This window comes from Microcaecilia unicolor, chromosome 2 (assembly GCF_901765095.1).
Source record: "Microcaecilia unicolor chromosome 2, aMicUni1.1, whole genome shotgun sequence".
NCBI classification, from domain to species: Eukaryota; Metazoa; Chordata; class Amphibia; order Gymnophiona; family Siphonopidae; genus Microcaecilia; species Microcaecilia unicolor.
The window spans coordinates 154,239,224-154,252,311 of NC_044032.1; the positions used below are offsets into that span (position 1 = coordinate 154,239,224).

Genomic DNA, 13,088 nt, shown 5'->3' on the forward strand with positions numbered 1-13,088 from the left:
CACATTTTTGTATGTGGAGAGGTCTACGAATAGACTTCTCCAATGCTGAACTGTGCCTGTGAAGACCTTCTCTGCTAGACTGCATTCTCCCAGGTCCAACATGTTTGTAGAGAAAATCTGCCTGGACATTATCCCTGCCTGCTACACGGGCTGTGTTGACAAGGCCAGCAGGTGCTGGTCTGTTCAAGCAATTAGCATGCGTATTTCCTCCAACACAAGCTGGATTTGAGTCCAGCCTGAATGACTGATGTAAGGCACCACCATGGCATTTTGCAACACAACCCATACCGTTGGCCTTGAAGTCACGGTAGGAGCCTCAGTAACACCACGTGAATGGCCTTCACTTCTAGGTCATTTCCTCAGACCACCAATGACACTGGGATCTCTTGTCCCAACAAATAATTCCTCATCCACTGAGGCTGGCATCTATCATCACTAGAATCCACTTTGGAGACTCCAAGTCCATTCCTTGACTCTAATTATCCCTTGCTGCCACAAAGAAAAACTGGACCACACCTCCACCAGTAGCAGTAATACCCAGTCCAGTGCCTGTATTGAAAACCTGGACAGAAGAACTTTCTAATGCGGTCACGTGTGTCCTGGCAATTCCAGAGTCAATACCATAGGAACCAGGACCTGCAGTAAGACAGTCAGAAGGAACAATGGTGGCAGTTCCCACCAAGGCAGGGTCTTCTACACTAAACAACTCCACCTCTGTCCCCAAGCTGCTCCCCCTTGCTGCTCAACTGTGGCAGCTGCCATTGTCTTGGCAGTGGCCAGGCCAGCAGGTCTATCATCCTCCTTGTAGCACCACTGGAATGACAGGAGCCACAGTGTAGCATTGTTCACATTTTGCAGTCATGCTGCTCCCTCAATGTGGCCTAACTCCATGGTACATACAGATATACATATGTGTGTTTGTATTTGACAAACTAAATGCAAGGTAAAATATAGAATCAGAGAACATCTCAGTAATATTCGGAATGGGAAGGAAGATGCTTTTGGTCTCGTACTGGGGAATATTATTCCATTCCATAGCAGACATGCAGTTTGTGGTTGTTTATATAATGTTCCTTACCTGGGGAAGATGAAGCAACAATGAATTTATAAATGGAACACCGTTACTCCTTTAGATTTAAATAGTGAAACTGAATGAAATATTTTCTATTGACTGTCCATTCATCTGTTTATTTGTTAAAAGAAGACTATTTACTTTTTATTAATACTTCTATTATGTGATTTACTGGGCTTGTTATAATTGGTTGCTCATGGATCTACATATTTACCTTGTGGTTGCCCAAGGTTATTGCTATTGGATGACCGGAAGAAATCCCATCCAGTGGGATTTTCTGACAGCTGAATTTTGGGAATGCTGTTCCTCATAAACTATCTATCCCAACTTTATATAAATCGATCTATCTATCTATCTATCTATACATACATACATACACACATATACTGGTGATTTGGATAAATGCTTTTGTATACCATTGTAAAAAAATAATTTTATTTCTATTTTCAGATAACTTTCTTGCAGCAATTAATATTAAATGTGAGAATTTGGAGTAAAACATTGCAGCAATTTTGTTTAACACTTCAATTATCTCCTCCCTGAGGAAGCTCTCTTGGTAGGACAAAACATGGAACATGCTGGAGGGTTTGAAGTTGAAGGTTTTATATTACTTTATAGCTGCAAAATGTATTTGGACATTTAACATTTGAACAACTACTACAGATAAGTGTTTTATAGCGATATTCATACTTTGAATGTTTTGAGATTTTGAGACTTTACGTTCTAAAAGTCTTTGCGCCATTTTAGTTACATTGGAAGTTGTGATGATAAGATTGTGTGAGCTTTGTTGGACCACTGCACGGCTTTCAGTTATACCCTTCTGAGAACGTTTTCTCCTTTTATAAATTTTGTTTACTATTAAATAATTTTGAAAAGTAATTACATGAGCAGCTTCTTCACACATTATTTGGATTTTTCTGCATGAGGATTATACATTGATTTGTATTATTTATTTTGTCTCTATTGCTTGCTCACTAGAAGAGTATATACCTCACATTGGCTGGTCTGGAGGAACGATGAGAAAGCTAGATTTTATTATCTTCCATATATTGGGTATTTGACCATATTCATTCCCATACTTAAATCGTAATGCCTATGTCTCCTTCTCTCCACATAATAGCACTCAACTTTGTAATAATTGAAACAGTTATGAAAAAATGTAGCTATTACCCCAACATCTGGTTGTCCCTGTCTGTGGCCACCACCAACCCAACTGTTCACTGGGTGTTGTAACATCTAGTTCCAATCTAGCTATCCCATATCCTGTGGTGCTGCTAGGCTGTACTTCCTTTACCTGCACCCTATTTTCTCTTTTATCATTCCTCTGCTCTCAAGGCACTGAAGGGCAAATTGTTTGCAATGCTACAAATCTATACAAATCTATCCCTACCAACTTTTTTCTATATCTGTTCCAAATATACTTGGATTTTGTCAGAGGACTGTTTGTACTCTGCTGATAGGTTATTCCAGACATTCATCATCCTTTAAGGAAATATTGTTCTGTTTTCTCTGAAATTTCCTCCTTTCAACTTCATAACAGGACTCTCTGTCCTTGAAATACAGAATAACCAGAGAAAGATAACACATTTATCTTTTGAATAAGCTGGAGAGAAATCTCAAGGAAAACCAATATCTCACAGTTTATATGTTCAGTTTGATCCTGTATATTCCAATAAAATAACCACCACATACTAGCAGATCATGATCTGTATACAAGATGGCTCAAATAATATTCAAATCAACCTACCATTCTACAGTTTTAACTCTAAGAATGTCTTACCTGAATTTCTAACTGCATAACTGTTCACATTGCTGCTGATATTCTGGTCATTGTGCTGTTCAAGAATAAAAATATAAACCAAGGTCATAATTGTTCTGAAATTGTGGTAAAAAAATAAAAAGATTTCCTCATTGAAACACATAAGCCAGTGGTTCCCAAACCTTTTTGGTTCACGGTGCCCTTAGTGTCCAAGTAATTTTTTGCAGCACCCCCACAGGCCAAACAGGGAACGCAGCACCCTCCCTAGCTGCAGAGGTCTCTCCCCTCCCCCCCCAGCAGCATGGAGTTCTACCTTTTCAGGCAGACTCCTGCCTACTCTAACGCAACTTCCTCTTTTCTGCAGAGGTGGGAGTGAGACGCGCCTGAAGAGAAAGCCCCAACGCTGGCAGAAGGCTGACTGTGAATCGCCGGTGCCGAGGGAGCACGCTTCAGGGCAGTAAAAATGACGACACAGATGGGAGACAGCGGGCAGCAGAAGAAACAGAGGGAGGAAGATGTAAGCGTCCGGGGGAGAGCTGCCCAAGGAGGTTTGTTTAATAGATGAGTGGAAGTGAGCCTTTCTAGTCCAGTATGTCCTGTAAGCAAGGAAGCCAAATTTGGTTAATGTTTCCACTCCCCTGTGCTGCTGTCATCATCAATGCCTTCACCCAAAACAAAACAAGCAAACTTATGAGCTGCTACATCCACGGAAACTGAGATTGGATAGAGACACAGAGGGGTAATATTTGAAAGTACTATGTACTTATGAGGAGGAGAAATGGACACAGAGGGGCACTACTGGAAAGGGGGTGAGGAGATAGAGACAGAGAGAGGGCACTATTGGAAAGGGGAGTAGGAGATAGGGACACAGAAGGGCACTACTAGAAGGGATGGGGATATGGGGACAATGGTGAAAAAGGGATGAGATGGGGACAAAGAGGTAATTCTGGAAAAGGGAGGAGATAGGAACACAGAGGGGCACTACTGGAAAGGGGAGGAGGAGACAGGGACACAGAAGGGCACTACTGGAAAGGGGAGGAGGAGATAGGGACACAGAAGGGCACTACTGGAAGGGGGAATGGGGATATGGGGACAATGGTGAAAAAGGGATAAGATGGGGACAAAGAGGTAATTCTGGAAAATTGGGAAGATGGTAACACAGGGGTAATGCTGGAAAAAGGGGGAAGATAGAGACACGGCAATGTTAGAAAAAGGGAGATGTGGGGACAACCAGGAGGGCAGATGCTAGAAAAGGGGAAGATAAGGAGACCAGGAAGGCTTGTGCTGAAAAAGGGGGGGAGATGGGGAAACAGAAAGGGCAGATGCTGAACTTGGGGGTATGGTAGGCACAAGGGACACAGAAGGGAGTTGCTGGACAGGACAAATAGAGGTGCAGAGGAAAGAAGGATGGTGCACTTGGAGACAGAAGAAATGTCAGATGGGCAGGAAACCCTGTAAAGGCAGAAGAAACAGAGAAAAACAAAAGAGACAGTGGGACCAAAGCAACTGAAAAAATAAATTGTTCTAACAGTAGAAAAAGGTATTTTATTTTGAATTTGATATTAGGAATATGACAGTATTTGAAAATGCACATCTCTGATATCTTCAAATTAGTAACCCTGCAGGGGTCCGAGTGCATTTTCTTAAGTCATTTTGGATGTACTGCAGCACAGATTTTGATGGGTAGAATCAAGGACTGCAAATCCCACATGAATGTGGGATATGAGTTCACACTAGGACTGGTTGAAAAATCTCCCTTCTGGAACTGGATCACTTGGCAGCTCTATACATAGCTATTTGATAGTGGGGACATAAAATGAAAGATCAGTGCCAAATAGATGTAGAGAAGGAAAGGAAGAAGATGAGGAGGAGAGAGAAGAAATGGTAAGTCCAGCCTGGAAAAGAATTTGTAAGGCTGATGTATGGAACATGGAAAAAAAAAAGACGGGGACCAGCCAAATTCCCAAACAACAAAGGTAGAAAAAACATTGTTTTTATGTAATACTTTGTGAGGACTGAGATGTACCTGCTTTGTAAAATGTATATTTTTTTCTATTTTTATTTTGCAAAGTACAGGAGAAAATGCTTTTCTGTTTATTTTTACCAGTATTGCGCTGTTTATAGAGTCTGGTTTTCTTGGGCAGAGGAGGAGGGAGTCTCTATTTCAACTTTTTTTTTTTTTTTTGTGGCTCCTTATTCTGTATTAGATTGGTAGGATGGAATGTTGTCATAATTTGGGTTTCTGCCAGGTGCTTGTGACCTGGGCTGGCCACTGTTGGAAACAGGATACTGAGCTAGATGGACCTTTGGTCTGATCCAGTATGGCTACTCATGTTATATAGTTGAGGTTCTGTCCATGTTCTGCATGTGCGACTGAGGTGAAGAATTCTGCTAGCATGCAGTGTCTGTGTAGAAATGTGTAACATTGCAGCTTGTTCTAGTTTACCAATAGTAGGTATATTGGTGCTCCAGAACCCAGTGTAATACATATAGCATATGTGGTTTAGGGCTGTTATGGGGTGGTACGTTTTGTGTTCTTGGGCAGTGTCTCCCAAGTTGGTCCTGCAGTACCCCCTTGCCAGTCAGGGTTTTCAGGATATCCACACTAAATATGCATGAAATTGATTTGCATATACTGCCTCCATTACATGCAAATCTTTTTCATGCAGATTCATTGTGGATAGCCTGAAAACCTGAATGGCAAAGTGGCTAGCCCTATTTGAAAGTAGGCTCAGCCACTCTGGTCTTTGGTGGCCCTTGTCACCCAAAATAAAAATCTTGAAGACTAGTGGTCTCCACATCCTGTAGAGTCACCTCACAAACAAAAGCCCATTTGATTTAAACAAGGTGTCTAGCAGTGGAAGGAATGCGTGTTCTATTCCTGAGGTGATGGTCACGATTTGAATATTTTTACTTTGTAGTTAAGAAGACAGGTTGCCTGCTCTGGCCAGTCCAGAGACCTCTTCTGTGTCCTGCCTCCTGATGTAACTTACTGTTTCCTTTAGGCAGGACGCAACAGAGACAGCCTGTATTAAAAAGTGTCCGCCACAGCCCTTGAGCAACAACACAGACACTGCTGTCTAGCTGACACCAACCGGCGCCTATTTTATAAAAGTCTGCTCCCCCTGAAATCAAAACCTGGCTACGCCTCTGCTTTTCTGGCTTCAGGACCAGTGCCGGCAGCCGTGAGGGGAGAAAGATGCCTTTACCAGTAAACACGGGAGGGGGAGCTTAGCCACCAGACCACGAGCTGGTATGCGAGAGGGATATACCTCCTTCCCCTCCTCCACTGGCTATGACAAGGAGGAAGTGACCAACTGCACAGCAGGCCTTCCTTCTGCACTAAGATCCAACTGTTTTTATGTGAACTGCATGGTTCACATAAACAATCGGGTCTAAGCTGGCGCAGGAGGAGGAAGTGACCTGCTGTGCAGCATTCACTGTGCTGCTTTGCAGCATTACAACCAGCTCTTGCGAGCTTGCTCCAGCACACCCACTGTGCATCTTCTTCTGTGGCACTCCTTCAAGTTCATTGCGGCGCAGCAGGGTGCTGTGGCGCACAATTTGGGAAACACTGACATAAGCAATAAATCCCTGTAAAGTCACTTTGCTTACTTCATTAATTGTTTTCACTTATAATATTGTATGCTAAAATGTTTAAACAGTCTACTAGCATTAATTCTATTGAAAACTGTTACCTGAGATTCTTGTCGCTTTTTTATTGCATGTTTGTATAGTTTGTGCAGCTTTCTTGCATCAAATTCCGTAAACTTTGATACAAATATCCATAAATTTCTAAAAGAGAAATAATTGGTACATTTTTTAGATTTTTGTAAACTCAACTAAACGCATAATAAAACTGACATTCAGTGATAGTAAGATACATGCACTGCATTTTGTTAACAAGGCAATCATACAAAGGTAGTGGCAGGGGTGTAGCCAGACAACAGATTTTGGGTGGGCCTGGGCAAGAAGTGGGTGGGTACCAAGTGTTCTCCTTCCTCCCCCCCCCCCACCACGGGAAAAAAAATTCTCAGCTGGCGGGAAAACACGTCTTTCTACCTTGGCAGTCTGCAACAGACTTACGCTGAAAACTGAGCGTGTGCAGGTGCCAGTATCATGGAGAGCAGTGTTTTCGTTACCATCAGTGGGAAGTCTTCAGCTTGCGGAGCTTGGGATCCCTACCAGATACTGCTAAACATGTGCTACTGATGGATGGGCCTGAGCCCTAAATGGGTGGGCCTCAGCCCACCCAGGCCCACCTGTGGCTACGCCACTGGGCAGTGGTGAACAAGAATAGGTTTTCAGCCCCAATTTCCAATGGACTTTAAATGTGTTTTAAAAGAAGGAAAATGAATGCATACAGGAAAGCTGGATTTACAGAAATTCCTCCAATGCCAGACACTAGCGAACAATTGTATAAATGGGTGACTCCAACTATGCATCCAGAAGGTGCAAAGTAAAGCCTATTCTATGATGACATCTATGTTCTATTATAGAATACTAGCGTAATAGGTTATCCTAAGTTTAGGCATGTGCACTTATGCCAGCCACAGAGCTGATCTAAGTGTGCCACAAAGTGCAGCAGGAATGCATGTAACTTACAGTATTTTGTAAGTTACATGTGTAACTGGGATCCCTGCCCAAGCTCTACCATTGTATTAGGGTTGACAACTGAATCCAGTTCTGGGTTTAGTTCCGATTTCCCCATGGCGTTCCCAAGAAAAGCAAGATTACAAGTCCCTGCATGCAGTAACATTGTAGATAATGGCAGATAATGACCTATATATCCAATAAGATAAACTCATAGCATATCATACCATGTGATATAACATATGAACTAACTAACGTCCGCAAACTACTGAAAACCCATCTCTTTAACAAGGTATACCACAAAGATCAACAAATGTGAACTCCTTCACATACATCCAGAACTGTCTTATAATATCTGCTTGTTATACTACTATCATGTTTTATCATTATAATGTTACCCAAGATCCTTCCGTAATACTAAATGTCTATTCTCTTACATATTTCCACCATTCATGATGTATTGTAAGCCACATTGAGCCTGCAAAGAGGTGGGAAAATGTGGGATACAAATGCAATAAATAAATAAATATGCATACTAGCTGTTTAACTATCCTCGCCATTTTCAGGGCACATCACTGTAGAAGTCTGTCTAGCACTGGCTTCATTTTCAACTACTGGAGTTGCCATCGAAGCTCACTCCAGCCCAACCAGATCTGTCTAGCTATAATCGGGACACAATCTACAGAAGTCCACCTTGCACTAGCCATTAAACCCAGGACTGAATCACCCATGTTGTGAGGATTTGGATCCACTTGGCAATCTTATTGTATATACAAGTCCATACAAATATGTGCTATCTGAGTTAAATAGGTATATGTAGCAGAGCACTTAAGTGCCATACTGTAGCATTTATTAAGTGTGCATATACACACATTTAGTGCTAGTTGTCTAAATATTTACATGTGTAACATATGTAAATGTGAGCATCTAGGTTGCAGAATTGCCCTTTAAGAAGTGGACAAACTGAAGCAGATGACAGTAAGATTGTCTCCACTGACGCTTTCCTGGTGGGGGAGAATGGAGACGATAAAGATGCTTGTGCCTCTTATTAATTACTCAATTATGATGCTACCGTGCTTTGCGCCATTATCTTTTCATGCTCTACTTGAACATCAACTGTGCTCCTTTATATGGTGCAACAAAAAAATTTAGATTGGCCTTATGAAAACTACAAGACCTTCGCTCTAATGGCAGTCTCACTTTTCCTGATTTTTACTCTTATCATACTGCATTTATAATACAATAGGACCTATGGTGGTTTTGTTCTGTCAATGAAGGTCCTCCTCCACGTTGGTTACTTACTGAAGAACAGCTGTCCTTTCCTCTTCATCCAGCAGAGCTCATCTCAAGCAAACGCCCAATGAAATACAATAACCCATTACTTCTTTCGACTAAATATGCTTTTGAAATAGTTGACACATACCACTATTATATGGTCATGCTCTCAATCACAACTGCTCTGGTACAACCCACAAATCAATATCGTAAGCGACCCATTTACTGGCCTCTCTGGATTCAAATCTGGCGTTAAGTCTCTTCATCATGTTTTTTTCTGGATCAACTGTTATTCCCTTTGCTGCCTTTTGCAGAACTTATGAATTACCACAATCATGTTACTTCCAATAGATTCAACTACGCCATGCTTTCTTACAACTTCCCAAGGTTGTTGAGATGGCAAAGACTCCTCCCTTCTCTGTTTTCAGTGTTGTCTTTTCTTTTTCAAGCTTCTGGTCATGGGAAGGTGGTAGAACTAGAGGACATGAAATGAGATTGAAGGGGGCAGACTCAAGAAAAATGTCAGGAAGTATTTTTTCACGGAGAGAGTGGTGGATACTTGGAATGCCCTCCCGCGGGAGGTGGTGGAGATGAAAACGGTAATGGAATTCAAAAATGTGTAGGATAAACATAAAGGAATCCTGTTCAGAAGGAATGGATCCTCAGAAGCTCAGCAGAGATTGGGTGGCAGCACCGGTGATGGGAGACGGGGGCTAGTGGTTGGGAGGCGGGGCTAGTGCTGGGCAGACTTCTACAGTCTGTGCCCTGAAAATGGCAGATACAAATCAAGGTCAGGTATACACATAAAGTAGCACATATGAGTTTATCTTGTTGGGCAGACTGGATGGACCGTGCAGATCTTTCTCTGTCGTCATCTACTACGTTACTATGTTGTGTCCAATGTATACAAAGCTCTCATTACTAAGAGATTCAACAATATGACTGTTCTACAATCTGTCTGGAAGATAGACATTGGTCACACTTTATCATCTGAACACTGGCCTTTATTTTGGTCCAAAGTACTGAAAGTTTCTATGTCTGCTTCACTGGCTCAATCATTTTTTTATGCGACCCATCATATTTATTTATTTATTTAGATTTTGCTCACACCTTTTTCAGTAGTAGCTCAAGGTGAGTTGCATTCAGGTACTCTGGATATTTTTGGAGCCTGAGTAAACTCTTCCAAATTTGGCCGAGTCTCTTCTGATGTTATTGTAATTCTCAGCCGGACACACTATCCCAATTATGCTTTTTGATTGCTCCCTTCTCATTACTTACTGGAAGGAAATCTGGGCTATGATTCAAGACATTGGTCACTTTCAGGCAGACATCTCATTGGCTACGATTATTTGGTGCTCTACTCTCTTCTGCTTGTCCGATCCTCTCCAATGCACATTAGTTGATGTCCTGTTAGCCTTAGCGCTTAAAATTATTCTAAACTCCTGGAAAGACATTTCTACAATCCATTTCAATCACTGGTGAAACCTAGTCCGACTTACTCGAAAAACTAGAATTGGCAACATGTGACCAATTTGGTTAAAATCTCTGCCATTAAGAGAATGTGGTACCTTTTGGATGGCTATATAACTAATCTTTTATTTGCAGTTTTTTTCCCTTTTTTTTCTTGTCACTTTTTCTCTATGCTTAATATTTTCTTGTGGCATAATATATACATCATCTCGTTATATTCTCTAATTATTCTGGGGACCTATTTGCAGCTTGTAAAATTGCAAAGATAAGTGTTATTTCTTAAGACATTTTATTAAAGTGAATTTGTATAAATATTTTATGAAAACATATTGGACCAATGACGATATCAACAAATCACAGGGCTGTGACCCTATGTGAGAAGAGTTGCTGCCAAGGTCCATAAAATGTGCATTTAGGTACCAGAAACATAACGTTCTATTTTACTGAAATGCTGGGTTACATAATTGTCAATCATATATATATCCCTGCTTAGGAACACTTTGGACTTCAAATTTTGATAGAATTTTGTTACAGCACAATAGTAAAATGACCAAATATAAGCACAAATACAATCAATTAAGAAAATCTGGAGCTAGGCAAATTGAATCCTGGTAATAAGAACATAATATGGTGTCAGAAATATGTATATATTAAGACAGCACAGTAGATCAATCATATAAGAGAAACATGATAAATGTCAACAAGGTACAAATTAAATCATAATAAGCAATATTTAGAAAATCACAGAACATATACATTATGTCAGCATCATACAAATGATACACCTTAATATGCACTCAGAGAATTCAAACAACAGATATGATGCTCATAATGTCAGTATGATACAATGAAGCATCTTAATAAGCAGCTGAGGAGGTGGCTGAGATACACAGACAAATAGGTAGACAAGATGGGTAGAACAAAGTTGATGAGACAAATGGATGGCTACATTTAAGAGCAATTATATGTATATTTGACTTAAGAATGTGGAACTGGTCATAGCAACAAAGTATGTGGCAAGCTAATCCAGATTCTGAGTGAGTGGACAATCATATATTACAGAGTCAGGCTTTCACCTGCCTTCTGAAGTAGAGGTAGTTTTGAGTTAGGCATAGTCCCTCTGGGAATGAGTGAGTCCCATAGTGGGGGGGCTATGCCTGAAAACGCTCATTGCAAGTATCACATCGAGCGATTTCTTTTGATTAAGGTAAGGATAGTGATGCTCACAGAGAATTTTAGAGGTTTCAAAGGCATGTAGAGGGCTAACATATTACATGGTAATATAATAGATGACAACAGAGACCCATATGGTCCATCCAGTCTACCCAACAAGATAAACTCATAGCAAAGGTATGATACAATACTACCTATGCGCACTTGATCTTGGATTTGTCCTTGCCATTTTCAGGGTACAGACTGTAGAAATCTGACTGGCATTGGCCTTGTTCTAAAACTACCAAAGCTGTCATTGAAGTCACAGTCCAGCCAATCCAAATGAGTAGCACTGGCTTTGCTACTCATTTACTAGTGTTACCACCTAATCACTGCTAAGCTTGTATGGTTCTATGCCTTCCATACAGAATTCATTTGTGTTTATCCAATACATTTTTGAATTCTGCTACTGTTTTCATCTCCACCATCTCCCGTGGGAGGGAATTCCAGGCATCTATCACCCTCTCCATGAAAAAGTACTTCTTGACATTATTCCTGCCACCCTCTCCCCTGCAATCTAAATTCATTTCCACTAGTTCTACCAGCTTCCTGTCTCTGGAAAAGTTTGTATATTAATATCTTTCAAATATTTGAATGTCTGTATCATATCACCTGTCTCTCCTTTCCTCCAGGGTATACATCTTCAGGTCATGAAGTCTCTCCTCATAGGTCGTGGCGGAAAACTCGTATTGTTTTTGTTGTTTTTCTCTGAACCACTACCAGGCTTTTTACATCTTTAGCAAGATACGGCCTCCAAAACTGAACACAATACTTCACATGGGGCCTCACCAACATCCTGTAAAGGGGTATCCTTTCTTCTGTTGCTTAAACCTCTCTCTATGCAGACTAGCATCCTTCTGGCTTTGGCCACCACACTGTTGCATTGTTTTGTCACCCTGAGATCCTCAGACACCATCACCATCCTAATCAAGCCCTACTGATCGAGACATATGATTCGCTCTTCTTCTGGAGTTATCCTATAAAGATCCACGAAGATTGGATTTTTTTTTCCGACCCTCATCACGCAGAACAAGGGGTCTCTTCTGCATCCCAACCTCCAATCTCTGGCCCTCACGGCTTGGATGTTGAGAGCTAGCATTTGAAGCCTTGGGCTTGCTGGAGGGTGTCTCATGCATTTTGCTTACTTCCAGAAAAGATTCTACTAGACGGTGTTTTAAGTGGAGGAGGTTTGGTGTGAGGGTGAGGCCATAGATCCCCCTCAATTGTCAAACAGAAAAACTGCTTGAATATCTCCTTCACTTCTCCGAGTCTGGTTTGAAATCCAATTCTGTAAGGGTTCATCTCAGTGCGATTAGTGCTTACCACGACCGTGTGGGAGGTATGCCCATCTCTGTACAACCTCTAGTTTGTTTCGTGAGAGGTTTGCTTTTGAAAGAGCCCCCAATCAAACCTTCAACTGTGTCACGTGATCTCAACGTTGTCCTCACTCATCTGATGAAGGCTCCTTTTCAGACACTTCATTCCTGTCATCTGAAGTATCTGCCCTGGAAAGTTGGGTTTCTTGTGGTGGTCACTTCAGCTCACAGGGTCAGTGAGCTTCAGGCCATAGTAGCTGATCCACATTACACAAAACTTCACCACAACATGCCCCTAGACTGGAAAAAATTGAACAATCTGTAAAGAAATTGGAGAATATTCAATTCTCACTTTTGAAAGATGTATCCAGTTTAAGAACTAAGTCGGAGA

General features: G+C 41.3%; 1 protein-coding gene across 1 annotated transcript in view; it reads right to left on the reverse strand.

The window, feature by feature from the left end:
* CHD1 (chromodomain helicase DNA binding protein 1) overlaps nucleotides 1-13,088 on the reverse strand; it is a 560,349-nt gene that overhangs the window by 25,931 nt on the left and 521,330 nt on the right. The window contains 2 exon segments of the mRNA XM_030193417.1: nucleotides 2,853-2,907; nucleotides 6,530-6,626. Coding sequence (XP_030049277.1) covers nucleotides 2,853-2,907; nucleotides 6,530-6,626 — 152 coding nt within the window.